Here is an 18,595-nt window from a genome sequence, read left to right as displayed (position 1 = left end):
ATGGACTGTCTATCTGATTCCTAAAGAGACGTGCGGCTGGTTTGGGTGGTGTACACTTGCACTTGTGTTAACGGACAGCAACAGCCACACACATGGTCATCAGTCATGAGTACACTACTGACTAGTATTCACTTTCCTCTGAGGTTGAGAATTAAGATACCAAGATATTATTCGCGTTTTCTACACCAATCTCTTTTATCTATGTGAACTCTAGCTACTTGTAAACCAAGGAAATGCTCTCCAGCTTGCCACTTTTCTTACCCAACACTTCAATGGCGCCCCTGAAGGAACTCTTCCATATCTCACTTCTCTTGCTAGTATGCGCAGCCAAGGCCACCAACCTGGAAGCAGAAGCACTTCTCCGATGGAAGTCCAGTTTGGTTGGCGCCAACTCGCTGTCCTCATGGTCGACTATGAATTCCACCTGCTCTTGGTTTGGCATCTCATGTGACACTGCCGGGCATGTTACAGAGCTCAGCCTTCCCAACACTGAACTCAAAGGTACGCTCGATTACTTGTATTCGGCAGCATTCTTGAACCTCACCAAGATCAAACTCAACAACAACAGCCTTGCTGGAGCCATCCCGGCAAACATATCCAAGTTGCTCACGCTCACCTTTCTGGACTTGAGCAGCAACAATCTTGTTGGCTTAATACCTCGCTCATTCTCAAGGCTCCAAAATCTCAAGGCACTGCAGCTCTCTGCAAATAATCTCACGGGAGGAATTCCAGAGGAGCTGGGGATGATATCTGGGTTGCGAGATCTTATAGTGGGCAACAACCCACTTGGTGGGTCGATCCGAGCCTCACTCGGGAAACTTCAGTTCCTACAGGAGCTCAACTTCAGAAACGCTAGTCTGGTTTCTACTCTCCCACCAGAGCTAGGGAACCTCACTAGTCTTAAGTACATGACCCTGGGACAGAATCAGTTATATGGAAGTGTGCCACCATGTTTTGCCAGGATACAAACATTGTTGACATTTTACTTGGTTGAAAATAATATAAATGGTACCATCCCGAGAGAGATGTTTACAAACTGTACCAAGCTCGAGTTATTTATGGTATCCAGAAACTTGTTAATTGGAAGCATCCCATCGCATATCAGCAAGTGCAAGCAGCTCCAGATATTTGATGTATCCGGAAACATGTTAACTGGAAGCATCCCATCGCATATCAGCAAGTGCAAGGAGCTCAAGGGTTTTGATGTATCCAGCAACTTGTTAACTGGAAGCATCCCGGCGGAGATAGGGAGCATGCGGAACTTGCAAGCATTGTCCTTGTCCAAAAATCACCTTACTGGAATTGTGCCAACAAATATTGGTAATGCAATATCTTTGATATTCCTTGAGGTCAACTCCAACCATCTCGAGGGTGAGCTTCCTGAAACCATCTCCTTGCTGGTAAATCTCATTGCTCTCGACATGTCGGGCAACAAGTTTACGGGTATCATTCCTAATCATGACAACAGGCAGTTGCCAATTGTCAAGGTGGCTAACAGTACAGACAATAGCAGCTTCTCAGGAGAATCATGGTCTCCCTTTTGTCAATTAACACTCCTGGTGCTCTTGGATCTATCAAACAATGAGTTGTTTGGAGATCTTCCTGGTTGCATCTGGAACTTGAAAGATTTACAGTTCTTGGATTTGTCGGGCAATGCTTTAGCTGGGGAAGTTCCAACCTCAACTTTCTTCAACTCTTCACTAAGGTCACTGCACTTGTCAAGTAATAAATTCACAGGTTGCTTTCCAATGGTGTTGAAGAAGTTCAAAAGCCTTGTTGTTTTGGATCTCCGGGACAATAAGATTTCTGGTGTAATTCCTCCGTGGATAGGGGAAAGCAATCCTTCGTTGAGGATTCTCAGCCTCCGCTCAAACAAGTTCTACGGGAGTATTCCTTGGCAGCAGTTATCACAACTCCCCCATCTCCAACTGCTAGATCTTGCTGAAAACAATTTTGTAGGTTCCATACTAGAAAGTTTGGTCAACATCTCCCTGATGAGACAGACATTTGTGACACAACCAGTTGTAAAAATTGACATAGCACTTACTTCCCACAGATATTTTTATGTTTACAATGGAAGCATGGACATAATTTGGAAGGGACGGGAGTGCACCTTCAAGGGAAGGCATGCATTTGTGACTGGTATTGATCTCTCTGGTAATTCTCTATCTGGTGAGATCCCTTCAGAGCTCACAAGTCTCAGAGGCATGCGGTTACTAAATATTTCAAGAAATAATCTGTCTGGTAGTATCCCCAAGGATATTGGCAATCTAAAGCTATTAGAGTCCCTTGACCTCTCCTGGAACAAACTATCAGGTCATATTCCGCCTAGTGTTTCAAACCTGATGTCCCTCAGCAACCTCAATCTCTCCAATAACCTTCTGTCTGGAGAGATACCTACAGGCAGTCAGCTTCAAACACTCGATGACCCATCAATCTATGGCAATAATCTTGGACTCTGTGGTCCCCCCTTAAGACCATGCACAAATAATTCGAGTAGTACAACACCAATGGATGGAGCAGAGGAACATCACCATGAACTCGAAACACTGTGGCTGTACTACTCGGTGATTGCTGGAATTGTCTTTGGTTTCTGGGTATGGTTTGGAGCATTATTTTTCTGCAAGATCTGGCGGGTTGCTTTCTTCAGTTTTGTCGATGCCATGCAGCAGAATATTGTGCACAAGATGAAGCGTATCTGACTGTATTTATGATGCTTCGCACTAGATGCACAATTTGGCAGAAGAGGCTGCTTTATCTGCAGTCCGCATTGTATAATGTATTTTTCATGACCCTGCAGCTGCGGTTGCAGCTGTTTGTTTTGTTTCACCAATAGGCTACAAATTTATGTGCCTTTTGTGGGCAGAATTGGCTTGTAGTTGTTGTATGATGTGACCAGTGTTCTACAGGATTGCATTAGGTTTTATTATCTGAATTTTTGTGCTTTCCTACAATATTAGTTCGACCGGATATTTAGCAAGAGGTATAACCTCGATAAATTCTTTGGAGTGACATCCACTCAATCTCCATAGTATTTTTTGTGTTTTTTACGTGGTGCAACCAAAGAACAACAATTATAGTATATTGTGTTTCCGCTTGCTGTAGGATTTGAGATGTCAACGATTATAGTATGTTTTGGAGCATTATAGTATATTGTATTTCTGCTTTTTCATGTTCCAGTGTTTGTTGAATCATGCGACCAAAAAGGCCCTTACGCATGATTTACTGCTGTATGAGAAAAGTCAAGATTGATGTTTCAAACTCTAATGAGAAAATGTACATCGATAAGCAAATACCTCTGGGGAGGATTAATATTGCATTTAAGTAGAGACTAGAGTATTAAATCAACTCAATTAACAAGTTTTTTGTGTGGACGTGTATAATAAAAACCAACCACAGATTTTTGTCTCCTCTCTAAAAGAAATTAACCTTGACAGGGATTAGCATTTGAAGTATTTTTTCCCCATCTGCATCAATTACGATGAAAGACTGAAATGATCTGCCAGGAGTACCTGGCACGGGAGGTGTAAGAGCTTGTCGACCTAACGCCGTGTGGATCCAGAGTGGTTTGTTTGTTCTGCCTTGCATTTACCGTCGGTTTTTGAGCGCTGTGAGTGCTGCACTTCAGATTCTACAGCTTTGTATACACATTGCTATGTATGCAGGGTTGGATTTTGTGTTTGTCGAGACGCTCTCAACTGAACTGAAACCATTGCAGAGCTGCTGCTGCCGACCAAGAAAAAGAAACCCTGCCGCCATCATCACAAAATCTGAATATCCTGCCTTTTATTGTGTTATCAGATTGAAATATTCAATCTTATGTGGATGGTCTGTTTTGATAACATAATAAGTTTACCAAACGGACTACGTATCTACATAGCATAGTTTTCAACCTGCGGGCAAAAGGTGTCCTGTTTCTGCTGTATAGTGAAGCCCTTCCTTCTGCTATCTTCCAATGCATAGTTGCAATCATGATTGTTCAAAGCCTTCTACTTCTTATTTTTCTTCATCAGGCATAGAGGCGGCGGTGGAATCCGGAAAGAGCAAACAAACAATGTACATGCATGACGAAGATGGATGCTTGACAGCTCGATGACTGGTGGACGCAATGGAAATATTGACCCACGATGGATAGTACTCTCTCCGTCCGAAAATACTTGTCGAAGAAATGGATAAAAATGAATGTATCTAGAACTAAGATATGTCTAGATACATCCATTCCTCCGACAAGTATTTCCGGACGGAGAGAGTATATGCAGAGGAAGATAAACCGCTTGCGTTTGCCCGCGGTTCAGGTTAGACTTAATGGACATAGATTAAAGGTTTCGTTGAACAACTTTGGTCATGATTCAAAACCGTCTAAGATTCAACCCTGAGACCGGTTTTGACCTTGTTGACCGGTTTTGAACCCATTGACCAGCCAGTCAGCGTGTCACATGAGCGACACTGTTCATAACACTGTTCATGAATTCATTTTCTGCCAAAAAATCAGAAAATTTCATTTTCTGGAAAATTCTCACGCGAACAGTACTGTTCACGTGGCGAAAAATGAAATATTCCCGAATTCACTGCATATGCGGTGAAAAAAATCATTTTGAAAAAAGTTTGAAGAATTCCGTTTTCGCCACGTGAATAGTAATTTCGGGATTTCGTTATCCCCCGCATGAACAGTACATTTGAAATTTTTTTGTCCACTAGTACTGTTCACATGTGTGAAAACTGGGAATTTTCGAAAATTTGTGCTGATACTTTTTATATTTTTTTCAAACTTTTCCTGAGTTACTGTTCACGAGACGAAAAATTATTTTTCCTTCTAAAAATGGTACTTTTTATTTTTTTTTGAATTTACTATTCATGCAGGATTTTTCCCCTAGAAATTGAATTTCTCAGTTTTTTGGGGGGGAAAGTTTCAGAAAATGAATTTGTGAACAGTGTCGCTGATGTGGCACGCTGACTGGGCGGTCAACAGGTTCAAAACCGGTCAACAGGGTCAAAACCGGTCTCAGGGTTGAATCTTAGATGGTTTTGAGAGTTGGGGGTTGTAGATTAGACGCTTTTGAAGTTGAGGGTTGTATATTAGACTAGGGCAAAAGTTGGGGGTTGAAATATGCACTTCTCTCTTCAGAAAAGGCTCAATGCTACTGGCTTCTTCAGGTATAATGTACCGAGTGAGCCTTAATGACGGTATGGGCCTTCATGGGAGAGGTATGAGCAATGTACGGAGTGATGCCCGATACTAGGAACCTACTTTTGTTCGTCGTTGATCACAAGCTCTTGAATATCTACAATCTGATTACGCCTAGTTTTGAGATATTGCCTACCTAGGTCAGTTTACGCCTGATGTTGTGAAAGGGGCCGGGCTGGGAAGGAGACACTGGAACAAGGATGTGCTGCAAGCTCAAGCACATAGTCCTGATGATCAGAACAGCATAGTGCTGATGCGAATGCTGGAACCAGGAGATGGTGGTGATGTCGTGCTGCAACTCCAGAGTCGATCACAGGTTCATCAGTCATAGGGTCATCTAGAACTGACCTGGAGTTCACCTTGTGTGGCTTCATGTGACGATGATTGGTACGCTTCCTGGGTAAGGTACGTAGCGAGAATCATCAACGATGTTTAGTTTCTGCACAATCAGCAGGTTTTTTTTTTTGCGACAGAAAGAGAGTTTTATTCCATAATCAGAGGGTTACAATCGAGAGGCACCAACTCCTCAATACAAGGTGGGCTCCTTCCCAGCCATACGGCAGTAGTGGACTCCGTACGACTATACAATGCCAACCGATGTGCTACCCTATTTTGATCACGCTTTATTTTTGATGGAACAAACTCTCGATCCTGAAGATGACGCTTGATCTCTAGTACCAAGTGCCCATAAACAGACCTGGACAAACCGTCCCCGGGGTCATTGCAGCTAGTGCCGTAGATGAGTCTGACTGAACCACAATTGGCAAGGATGAATGCTGCAGGGCCAAGGCCATACCCTGCATTATTGCATGTAGTTCCGCTTCCAGCGCGTCGTTACAGTTGAAGATGCATCTATATGCCGCAAAGATCACACCACCCTCATGATTCCGAAGTATCATACCTGCTGCCGCCGACCCGTCCTCTTGCATGAAGGCACCATCCACCGAAAGCGCTGCCCAGCCCGTGGGCGGCCGCGGCCAGTGAAGGGGTATTGGCGGTGCGGATGCTTCGGCGTTTGCAACTCGGACCGCAGGCATCTTCCCTTTGAGAATTTCATCCGTGGAGAAAGGCCCACACAGGGTCAAAGAATTCATATAACTTTGAAGGTAATCCGACGTTGCCGTTACGGACGGAACATCCTTTCTGTGTGTAAGGTCCGATCGTAGCGACCAAATCCTCCATAACAACATGATCGTGCAATCCCGCATGTGATCATCGCAATTTGCCAGGACGTTTAAAAGCCATTCCTTCCCAGTATCATGAAGGAGCTCCTGGCTCGGTAGACGCCACACAGTTCTCATCTGAGCCCATATCCCCTGCGCATGTTCACATGACACTAGAGCATGAAAGCTAGTCTCCTTTTCTCAGCCACACACCCGACAGCTATCTCTCGTAGATATGTGACGATACTTCTTGCATTCATTTGTAGCTAAAGCTCCAGAGACCACCTTCCAGGCCATAATTCTCATTTTTAGAGGCACTTTAGAGCTCCAAATCCGCTGCCAAATCGGCCTCCGACCCGAAGCATTACTGCTTGACGAGCTGAGCCTCATGGAGTGTTGGACTTCCATTGCAAGATGATAAGCACTACGCACAGAGAACTGTCCAGACCTCTCCGGGGCCCAAGCGATGAAATCCTGCCCGTTCCTTGGAGATGTGCGTATCTTCACAATCTCCCTGACATCCATGTCCCAAAAATGCTCCCTGAGCCGTTCCACATCCCATGCTCCATGTTCATTCAGAAAATCAGCTACCCGATTGAACCGACAATTCCTTTTAGGAGTAATCGGTCTGAAATTGTGACCACGAGGGATCCAAGCATCTCTCCAGGTTTTTATCATTTCGCCGTTGCACACGCGCCATATAATGCCCTTTTTCACCAAATCAAGACCATGAACAATACCCTTCCAGACCGCCGAACTGTTAGACGAGAAAACAATGTCAAGCAGGTTTCCCCTAGGGTAGTATTTGGCCTTCAATAATCTCGCACAAAGGCTATCTGGGCTATCTAAGAGGCGCCAAGCCTGCTTGGCAAGCAGAGCTTGATTAAACGCCCTCATGTCTCGGAATCCCATGCCCCCCATTGCTTTGGGTAACATCATTCTCTCCCAACTTAACCAGGCCATCTTCCTTTTGCCATTTTCCACCCCCACCAATATTGCCGCATCATCTTGGTTAGATCATCACACACTGAAGCCGGCAGTTTGAACACACTCATTACATAGGTAGGAATCGCCTGAGCCACATCCTTGATAAGAATCTCTTTATTTCCAACTGAAACATATTGTTCACTCCAATCAACAAGAATTTTCCTCAATCTATCTTGCAGTGTCTCAAATTGCCCCTTGTGAACTCTTCCTTCAGGGACCGGGAGTCCAAGGTATTTTGGTTCAAACACCTGCTGCGTTACCTCCAATGTACTCTTGATCTCATCCACGACTGACCCACCGCAGTTGTCAGAAAACAGGATGGAACACTTCTCGGGATTTATAAGTTGACCCGTCGCCGAGGAATAAGTGTTCAACAAACCTTTAACAACATCCGCCTGCTGGCCTGAAGCTTCAAAAAATAGCAAGGTATCATCCGCAAAGAGGAGATGAGAGATCTCTGGTGCACCCCGACAAATGCTCACCCCGTTCAAACTGCCTTCATTCACTGATTTAGATAGGAGAGAAGATAACGCGTCAGCAACAAAGGGAAACAAAAACGGAGACAATGGGTCACCTTGACAAAGGCCTCGTGATGGTGAAAAAACCTCCAGAAGTTTCCCATTCAGTTTAACCGAGTAACGGACAGATTTAACACAAGACATTATCCAAGCTATCCACTGTTCCGAGAAGCCCCATCTACTCAGCGCCTTCTCCAGAAAATCCCAGTCGACCCGATCGTACGCCTTTGAGAGATCGAGCTTGTATGCACAGGCCGCCCGACTGGTATTTTTCAATGATTGTATGTGGTGGATGCACTCAAAGGCAATAATAGAATTATCCGAGATGAGCCGGCCCGGAATAAAATCACTTTGATTTTCAGAGATCAACTCCGACAGACAAGGCCGGAGACGGTTAACCAAACATTTATACACCAACTTGTAAATAACATTGCAGAGGCTGATCGGCCTGAAATCCTTAAGCTCCTTGGGATGAGGAACTTTCGGGATGAGGACGATCGCCGTATCATTAACCCCCTCTGGCATGGAGCCAGAGACAAAGAACTCCAACACGGCAGCAGTGATTTCAGATTTTAGAGTTGCCCAATTCCATTGATAAAACCTTGTCGGGAAGCCATCCGTGCCCGGAGCTTTAAGCGGGCCAATTTGAAACAGTGCATTCGACACTTCCTCCTCGGTAAATGATGCACATAACATGGCGTTCATCTGGTCAGTTACCTTAGGGACAATAGCCTAGAGAACGACATCGGGGTTGAGAGTCGGGTCCTTGGTGTACACTTCCTTGAAGTAGGAAGTAGCCATGCGTTCCATGTCCGATGGAGAGGAGCACCATGAGCCATCAGACCGCCGAAGTCTCTGTATGTAGTTCCTCCGCGCCCGCCATACAGCTCGCCTATGCAAATATGCCATGTTTCGTTCTCCCTCCTTCAGCCACGTAATGCGCGATCTCTGTAACCACATCATCTCTTCCCTATATAATAACTCATCGAGTTGGGCCATCTTCTAGCGAATCAACGAGCGATCCGCATCTCTTAGCTGTAGATCAGCCAGCTCGGATCTCAACTTCTCCAATTCTGTGACAACGTGGCCAAAATTCTTCTTACTCCACGCCCTAAGGTCATTCATCATTTCATGTAGGGCGTCCCGCACCGCCGCCAGATTGCCGGTCGGTTTGCTTTTCCTCCATCCATTCGCCACCACCTCTGCCAGCGCCGGGTGGCGTTCCCACATAATCTCATATCAAGGGGAAGCAGAAGTCCTCCTCGAATCCTCAAGAACCAGTCGAACCAAGATCGGACAGTGGTCAGAACATGACGAAGCAAGGTGAACAACTTGCGCGGCCGGGAAGAGGTCCCTCCACCCCTCATCCGCACAGGCACGATCCAGGCGAAATCGCACGTTCCTCTCTCCAAACTGCCCATTATCATATGTAAATGGATACCCCGAAAAACCGAGGTCCCATAATTCGCATGCCAACAAACAGTCCCGGAATAACCCCATTTGATTTTCAGAGCGCTGGGCTCTAGACATATGCTCATGCTGCCACATTGCCTCATTAAAGTCTCCACATACTAACCACGGCTCCGACGAAACCGCACGAAGCTGGGATAGAGAACTCCACATGAGATGACGGTTTTCAACTCGGGGTTCACCATAGACAAACGTCGTTCTCCAACTTTTATCATTTGCCACATCTACAATCCGCACGTCCATGTACCGTGCACAAGAATCCAGCACCGTAACCTGCAACTTCTCATCCCAAAAGAGTGCCAGGCCTCCACTAAGGCCGTCACTCGACACACCAACAAAACCCTTCATCTGCAATCTCCACCTCAATTTCTCCATCTTTGAAGAGGCATGTCTTGTCTCCGACAGAAACACAAGCCCCGGGGAATTGGCTTTAGAGAGGGCCAACACCTCACGAACTGTCCGGCGGTGCCCCCCCCCCCCCCGGCAGTTCCAAGCTAGGATATTCATTGCATCTGGCGGTCCTCCTCGAAGGAGGCCGCCGATCTATCACCTGACATACCTCTTGACTCCATACGAGCCCTCTTACTGCTAGCACTACTGGTAGGCGAGGCCTGTGCACCATCCTCACCATTCCCCTGGGTAAGTGCTAGCACACCTCTCGGCCCTACCAACGCATTGGCATCCGGTCCAACATCCTCCATGGAGAGCCTTTTGCGAGCTGCTGGATCTCCTTGCTTGGATATGCGTCCATCCTTGGCAGGGCTTGTAGCCGTATCTAGCATGTCCGGGTCGACCACTGTCTTTCCCGGCGACTTCTGCTGATGAGATTGAGACGGCTGTTGCTTCTGACTCCTTCCCCGGCCATAACCATCATTGGACGGCTGTTTATTTAGTCCATCAGCATAGAGCCAAGACCCATACTTCTTGTCCTTCTCCTCATGCACCCCTGATCCGCACTCTTTGCAATCATGACCGATGAGCCCACATACACTGCAGAAGCGTGCCAGTTTCTCGTAACGCACCAAGTAGACTTGGCGTTCTTTCCCCCTGACAATACTGACAAACTTGGTGAGAGGCCGGCGAACATCATGCCGAACCCTAACCCTAATGTAGTCACCACGGGTGCTCCCGTTCAGTCTCATCTCCAGGATCTCGCCAGAGTTTTTCAGCAAATTTTCCACAATGTTCTTCCTGCAGAAACCCTCCAGGATCTTGTGAATTTTAGCCAGATTGGCATAAACATCATGGGAACCTCCTCTGCCTTTGTGAAACCATCATATGGAACCATCAACACGAGTAGATTCCTGAATAGCCAGGGCCCTTGATCCAGCATACGTTCCCAGTCTCCCAAGCAAGATGCTTGTACAACGAAGAGTTTCGGCCCAACCGGGCGAAACCTTACCGGCTGCGCGGGGTTCCAAGCCGCCCGCATATCCTTGTAGAAGGCCGCTTGGCTGAAGGTTTTCTCTGTATGAACCCTAGCCAGCGCGAGCCATCTCACGCTCTCATTGATCTCCGGATCAGCCTCATCTATCACCAGATCATCGAAGTCTTCATCTTCCAGGTTGAGTTGTTCCATGAAATCTCCAAGGTCCGGCGTTCCGTGAGAGCCGCCGCCGCCAGCGCTGGTGCCTGACAGGGCGTCTGCGGGAGGCTCCATCGCTACCGAGGGGCAGGGAGGAGCGAGGTTTGGCCGATCGAGAGAACCGCTCACAGGGAGGGAGATCGATCGGGGTAAGGTACTCAGGGGCGGCGGCGTCGCCCGAGAGGAGAGAAACCCTAGCCTTGCGCGAGGGGAAACTAACTGACAATCAGCAGGTTGATTAAGGCCACGTAAGGCTGCGATCTTGTAGTGCGCTGCACTGCTGCCCATCGATGGACCAGCAACTGTTTCACTTCAGAATAGGGGTCCCGCTTATCCTACTTATTTGATTTTATCTGTCAATCTCCTACCTAACCTTTAATTTTAGAACACTTTATTTTACAATAGATATGACAAATTTATGAGAGTCACATCATCCAACCATAATTAATATATATAGTAGAGAACCCTAGGCACCATCACTGAGTTTCAGGTGCTACTTTTCCTTGCTTTCCCGCTGGGCCAGGCCTAAGCCTGTATATTCAAGTCACGTTCGGCCATTTCGGAAGCAGTACACACAGCAGCTTGTATACTAGGGGCTCAACTTGCATATACGTAAGCCTAAATGTGATTGCTGTCTACTGTGTGTACCACCGGAACAATAGAGGGATGGTTAACGGCAGTCACGGTGAGCCTAAGCCTGTATATTCAAGTCAAATATAGGAGAGCAAATATAAAGGAACAACAATAATTTTGATAGTTGTTCAATCTAGTTCATTCTCTACTAGGAGCTAACGCCCGCTTTGCCACGCCGTTCTTCATTTGTGGGATCTTTTTTCCTTTAGCAGATTACTGCAGTCGGTTGTTTTGTTTTCGTTTTATCTGTATTGGCTGGGGTTTCAATTATGTTTTGGTTTTTTTGGGGGGGTTTATATGGGGTACTGCTAGAGAAGGTATTTGTTCTGAGAGCAGAGTGGAGTTGTTTGGTACGTGGTGTGGTGTCCTTACAAATTTCAGCCTTGGTGTCAGCTGGGGGTCGTTGTGTGAACGCCTTGGGAGATCCTATTCCAAGCTGAAGTCATGGAATTTCAACCATAACGTTCACATGGGCCTGCCCACGAAGCTCCCACTCACCTCAGTCAGCTCCCTTCTACACTCGCTCGCTTAACAATTTCCACTCGCTCGACTCTGATCTTATAAAAAGCCAGCTAGTTCCTTTCAAAAAAGTTTGTTATATCAAAAGATGTTCATGGATTTATAAGAATCTTCAATTTTTATAAATGTTGCTAATTAGAAAGCATGAATTTTTAAAATGTTTGGGAATTTTAAAAATAATCATGGATTTAGAAATATTTGCAAATTCAATAGAAATTAAACTTTAAAATATTCATGATTTTTAAATTTTTTCATGAATTTAAAAAACATTAGTATTTTTCAATCATCACAAATTTTAATAAATATTCTTTAATTAAGGTAAAAATGTTAAAATAGAAAATAGAGGAAAATTGTAACAAAAATTAATAAAAAGAAAGATAAATGTCAACCAACGACACACATCCTTACAGGTGGCCCTAGTGACTCCACAACCTTAGTATCTTAATATTCTATATGCCAACACCATGCCCCCCCCCCCTCCAATTACAAATAATCACCAAATTTGTCCATAATAATTGTGCGTTGGATGTGTTGTTTTATGTTGGATCCCTAATTCGTCAAGTGTGGATCTCTCTTTGCTTTGAGGTCACGGTTGTGTGTTGGATGTTGTCTGGATGGCTGATGCATGGCGTCATGTTGCAGCATGACTTGCCATGGGCACCGGCCACGTCAAATAGGTCCCTCTCACCGATATGTGGACGAAGCTCTAGAACCTACATAATTAAATATAGGTATATGCATCGATGAATATAGTAGACTAAATATTGAGGTGCCGTGGTAATTTGTATGGTAGTTCAATCTAGTTCATTGTATATGTCAACGCCCTCACAGTTGGGGAACATAGTAATTTCAAAAAAAATCCTACGCACACGCAAGATCATGGTGATGCATAGCAACGAGAGGGGAGAGTGTTGTCCACGTACCCTCGTAGACCGAAAGCAGAACTGTTAGCACAACGCGCGCGGTTGATGTAGTCGTACGTCTTCACGATCCGATCGATCAAGTACCGAACACACGGCACCTCCGAGTTCAGCACATGTTCAGCCCGATGACGTCCCTCGAACTCCGATCCAGCCGAGTGTTGAGGGAGAGTTTCGTCAGCACGACGGTGTGGTGACGATGTTGATGTTCTACCGATGCAGGGCTTCGCCTAAGCACCGCTACAGTATTATCGAGGTGGACTATGGTGGAGGGGGGCACCGCACACGGCTAAAAGATCAACTTTATCAATTGTTGTGTCTATGGGGTGCCCCCTGCCCCCGTATATAAAGGAGCAAGGGGGGTGGCGGCCGGCCTAGGAGGAGGGCGCACCAAGGGGGGAGTCCTACTCCCACCGGGAGTAGGACTCCTCCTTTCCTTGTTGGAGTAGGAGAGAAGGAAAGAGGGGGAGAGGAAGAAGGAAAAGGGGGCTTTCCTTGTTGGAGTAAGAGAGAAGGAAAGAGGGGGAGAGGAAGAAGGAAAAGGGGGCTGCACCCCTTGTCCAATTCGGACTAGAGGGGGGCGCGCGCCTCTTCCTTTTGGCCTCTCTCCTCTATTCCCGTATAGCCCAATAAGGCCCATATACTCTCCGGCGAATTCCCATAACTCTTCGGTACTCCGATAAATACCCGAATCACTCGGAACCTTTCCGATGTCCGAATATAGTCGTCCAATATATCGATCTTTACGTCTCGACCATTTCGAGACTCCTCGTCATGTCTCCGATCTCATCCGGGATTCCGAACTCCTTCGGTATATCAAAACATATAAACTCATAATATAACTGTCATCGAAACGTTAAGCGTGCAGACCCTACGGGTTCGAGAACTATGTAGACATGACCGAGACACATCTCCTGTAAATAACCAATAGCGGAACCTGAATGCTCATATTGGCTCCCACATACTCTACGAAGATCTTTATCGGTCAGACCGCATAAGAACATATGTTGTTCCCTTTGTCATCGGTATGTTACTTGCCCGAGATTCGATCGTCGGTATCTCAATAGCTAGTTCAATCTCGTTACCGGCAAGTCTCTTTACTCGTTCCGTAATACATCATCCCGCAAATAACTCATTAGTTGCAATGCTTGCAAGGCTTAAGTGATGTGCATTACCGAGAGGGCCCAGAGATACCTCTCCGACAATCGGAGTGACAAATCTTAATCTCGAAATACGCCAACCCAACAAGTACCTTCGGAGACACCTGTAGAGCACCTTTATAATCACTCAGTTACGTTGTGACGTTTGGTAGCACACAAAGTGTTCCTCCGGTAAACGGGAGTTGCATAATCTCATAGTCATAGGAACATGTATAAGTCATGAAGAAAGCAATAGCAACATACTAAACGATCGTGTGCTAAGCTAACGGAATGGGTCATGTCAATCACATCATTCTCCTAGTGATGTGATCCCGTTAATCAAATAACAACTCTTTGTCCATGGTTAGGAAACATAACCATCTTTGATTAACGAGCTAGTCAAATAGAGACATACTAGTGACACTCTGTTTGTCTATGTATTCACACATGTATTATGTTTCCGGTTAATACAATTCTAGCATGAATAATAAACATTTATCATGAAAGAAGGAAAAAAATAATAACTTTATTATTGCCTCTAGGGCATATTTCTTTCAATCTCCCAGTTGCACTAGAGTCAATAATCTAGATCACATCATCATGTGGTTAACATTGATAGTTCACATCATCATGTGATTAACGCCCATAGTTCACATCGCCATGTGACCAACACCCAAAGGGTTTACTAGATTCAGTAATCTAGTTCACATCGCTATGTGATTAACACCCAAAGAGTACTAAGGTGTGATCATGTTTTGCTTGTGAGAGAATCTTAGTCAACGGGTCTTTCACATTCAGATCCGTTATGTATTTTGCAATTTTCTATGTCTACAATGCTCTGCACGGAGCTACTCTAGCTAATTGCTCCCACTTTCAATATGTATCTAGATCGAGACTTAGAGTCATCTAGATCGGTGTCAAAGCTTGCATCGACGTAACTCTTTACGACGAACCTTTTGACACCTCCATAATCGAGAAACATATCCTTATTCCACTAAGGATAATTTTGACCGCTGTCTAGTGATCTACTCCTAGATCACTATTGTACTCCCTTGCCAAAATCAGTGTAGGGTATGCAATAGATCTGGTACACAGCATGACATACTTTATAGAACCTATGGCTGAGGCATAGGGAATGACTTTCACTCTTTTTCTATCTTCTGCCATCGTCGGGCTTTGAGTCTTACTCAATTTCACACCTTGTTACACAGGCAAGAACTCTTTCTTTGACTGTTCCATTTTGAACTACTTCAAAATCTTGTCAAGGTTTGTACTCATTGAAAAAACTTATCAAGCGTCTTGATCTATCTCTATAGATCTTGATGTTCAATATGTAAGCAGCTTCACCGAGGTCTTTCTTTGAAAAACTCCTTTCAAATACTCCTTTATGCTTTGCGGAATAATTCTACATTATTTCCAATCAACAATATGTCATTCACACATACTTATCAGAAATGTTGTAGTGCTCCCACTCACTTTCTTGTAAATACAGGCTTCACCGTAATTCTTTGACGGTGCTTTCTTTCAGCAGATCCGTTTTGTTGGTGAGCATGAGGACAAGAGACATGGTGTGATATGCCAAGCTTTTGAAAGAAAGAATTTAATTTTTCATACTCACCACCCCAGTCACTTTGCATAGCAATGATTTTAGAGTTCAGTTTGCGTTCAACAAGATTTTGGAAATTGAGAAAAACTTGGAATACATCAGATCGTTTTTTCAATAGGTAAATCCAAGTAAATTTACTATAGCCATCAATAAAACTTACATAATAGGAAAATCTACCAACTGAAGTAGGAGCTGGCCCCCATACATCTAAAATGATAAGTTGTAAAGGGGCAGTAGACACACTAGTATAAATTAGGTAAGGTAACTGATGACTTTTTGCTTGTTGACACGGATCACAAACTGACTCAACACTAGGCTCATAAGAGAGTTTATTTTTGCTAAGAACATATCTAACTATGACTGAAGATGGATGACCCAAACGACTATGCCATCTTGATGTAGATATCTTGGTGACAATATTTGCTTGTTTATTGGACCATGAAGATGATGATGATGATATGAGTGGGTAGAGGCCTCCCGCGCACCGTCCTCTAAGAATGACTCTCCTTGTTCTCAAGTCCTTAACCAAGAAAAAATAAGGAGAAAATTCAATAAGAACATTGTTATCAAGAGTGAATCGATGAACGGAAACAAGATTTTTAGATGTTTGAGGGACATGCAAGACATTGGTCAAGTGTAAATTTTTCACAGGGTTTTCAACAAATGAACTGCCAATGTGTGTGATATCCATACCAGAACCGCTTGCCGTGCGAATTTGGTCGCCTCCATTGTACTTCTCCCGCATCGTCAACTTGTCAAGTTCACCTGTGATGTGGTTTGTTGTTGCACTATCGGCATACCAGTTGGTGTCCACGCCATAGGAGACTGCATGCGCCTCCTTTTCTTCTTGTTCGTTTTCTTCATAACGCCACCAGCAAACTCGTGCACCTCCTGGATGGTGTCTGTAGCATATCTGACACTCTGGATAGTCATGTTGTTGCTCATGAACCTGCTGTTGCTGTTGCTGTCGAGGGCGGCCTCTGAATCCGCCGCCTCCATTGGAGCAAGAGGACTGACGATCACCGCGGTCACCACTATCACCACGGCCACACGCCCTTCCTCCGCGCCCGCGAGATCTGCCGCGGGACTGGCCACGGCCTCTGTAGACCGCATTGGCGGATGAGTGGAACCCGCCTGAAGATGAGTCGCCTAGCATCTCCATCCTTTGATCAAGGGCAGAGATCTGAGCAAATAGATCATCGGCTGTGATGGTGTTTTTCACAGCGCCGATCGCCGCCACCACGGAGTCGTAGTCACGGTCCAGTCCGGCCAAGATATAGTCCACCATCTCCGGATCAGATACGGGACAACCGACAGCAGGTAGTTCACCCCCAAGACTTTTCATCTTCGCCATATACGCCGAGCTTGACATGGTGCCCTTCTTGGTATTGGTGATGGCAGTTCTTAGATTAGTAATCCGAGACTGAGATTGTGAGGCGAAGAGATTTTTCACCGTCGTCCAGAGCTCAAAGGTGGAATCTTTCCCAACGACTTGTGCAAGAATTTCTGGAGACATGGAATTGAGAAGGTATGATAGAACCTGCTGGTCTTTGGCGATCCAGGGTCCGTATAGGTGGTTCGGCTCTAGGGCCGTGGTCTTGTCTGCCTTCGTGATCTCCACCATCCTGGGCGGAGCGGCGTCGGTGTTGTCCAGGAGCCCCGTCACCTGCGCGCCTCGCAGGGCTGGGAGGACCTGCGTCTTCCAGAGGATAAAATTACCTCTTGCGAGCTTCTCAGACGGCGGCGATCCGAGGTTGAGGGAGACGCCGGCGGAGGAAGCCATGGAGACGATGATATGTGGTTTCTAGGGTTTTGGTTTGTGGCTAGATGTATAAAAAGAGGTGGCTCTGATTACCATGAAAGATATCAAGCGTTCCTACTCCATTGAGGGAGCCGCGTGGTGTTTATATTGATATGTGGCCGCAGCCCTTGGCTTGGCGTACAAGGTTATACAAGAGGAGTTTGAGTAGAATACAAGAGAAGGAAGGAGGTTGAGATTACAACACGTATATTCTAACACGCATATATTGTGATATACAATTATACATGATGAATGGTGAATTAGCAGCAGATGCCACATCAGAAAAAACAGAGAAGAGGGGGGGGGTGCAACTGCAATGTCGTCTGATGACTCCGTGATCCCGTCATGTGACCGTCACTATGAGGAACAAGGATTGAGGTGGCAGAAGATCATGTCCAACCAAGCCTCCTCTCTCATTTCCCTCAACTCAGCTCACATGAATGGCATGACAGATGGAGTTTGCAGCAGCAGAGCGGTCCTATTGGCCGGTACATAGGCTCAATCGAGAGCAGCTTTCATCCTGCGAGCAATGGACGGGTGAAGGACTCGTGGATGAAGGTCCATTTGGAGCTCGACCACATGGAGACCCCGCCATTCTCTGCATCGGCAAAGCTCGGCGGCCTTGGCGATTTCGGCACTACGGATTTCAACCCGTTCAGAAACGAGCCAGTGTTCTTCGCGCTGGTATCCAGGCTGCTCGTGTCCATATTCAAACGCATACTGGAAATAGGCCTCGGCAAAAAACTTTGGGAGAAGAAGAAACTGGGAGCATTTCGCTGCCAATACCTTGGGAGCTTCCCTTGCTGTACAAGGACATCTCAGTACTGCAATCCATGTCGTCTCCTCTTTGAGAACTCAGGCCGTAGTAGCTCTGCAAGCTGCTCATTGCGAGCGACGACTGCTGCTGTCTAGACTTGTCAGAATCTAATGAATTCACAATGTCTACACGTCGTTTGCACTTTACAAAATTCATGGCATATCAGCATCAGATACATACATAAATGTACGTGCTCATGTACTAGTGTCTTTGAATGTTGGAAACAATCATCAGTCAAGCCACCGACAGAGA

At 45.6% G+C, this 18,595-nt stretch overlaps 1 protein-coding gene and 1 pseudogene across 1 annotated transcript; one reads left to right on the top strand and one right to left on the bottom strand.

Annotated features, from left to right (window-relative positions):
- The first annotated feature begins 234 nt into the window (after positions 1–234).
- On the top strand, positions 235–2,702 carry LOC147962671 (receptor-like protein EIX2; annotated as a pseudogene).
- Positions 2,703–16,216: 13,514 nt separating this feature from the next.
- On the bottom strand, positions 16,217–17,241 carry LOC147962670 (uncharacterized). The gene is made up of 2 exons (XM_087532463.1): positions 16,419–17,241; positions 16,217–16,245 (listed from the first exon to the last, which is right to left on the bottom strand). The coding sequence occupies exons 1-2, from the start codon at positions 17,239–17,241 to the stop codon at positions 16,217–16,219; spliced, it is 852 nt and encodes a 283-aa protein (XP_087388589.1).
- Between the last annotated feature and the right edge of the window lie 1,354 nt (positions 17,242–18,595).

Source organism: Triticum urartu, chromosome 7A, assembly GCF_056163025.1.
Source record: "Triticum urartu cultivar PI428250 chromosome 7A, HENAU_Tu73, whole genome shotgun sequence".
NCBI lineage: Eukaryota > Viridiplantae > Streptophyta > Magnoliopsida > Poales > Poaceae > Triticum > Triticum urartu.
Note: the sequence above shows the minus strand (reverse complement) of the source record. Positions and strands in the feature narration are given on the sequence as shown.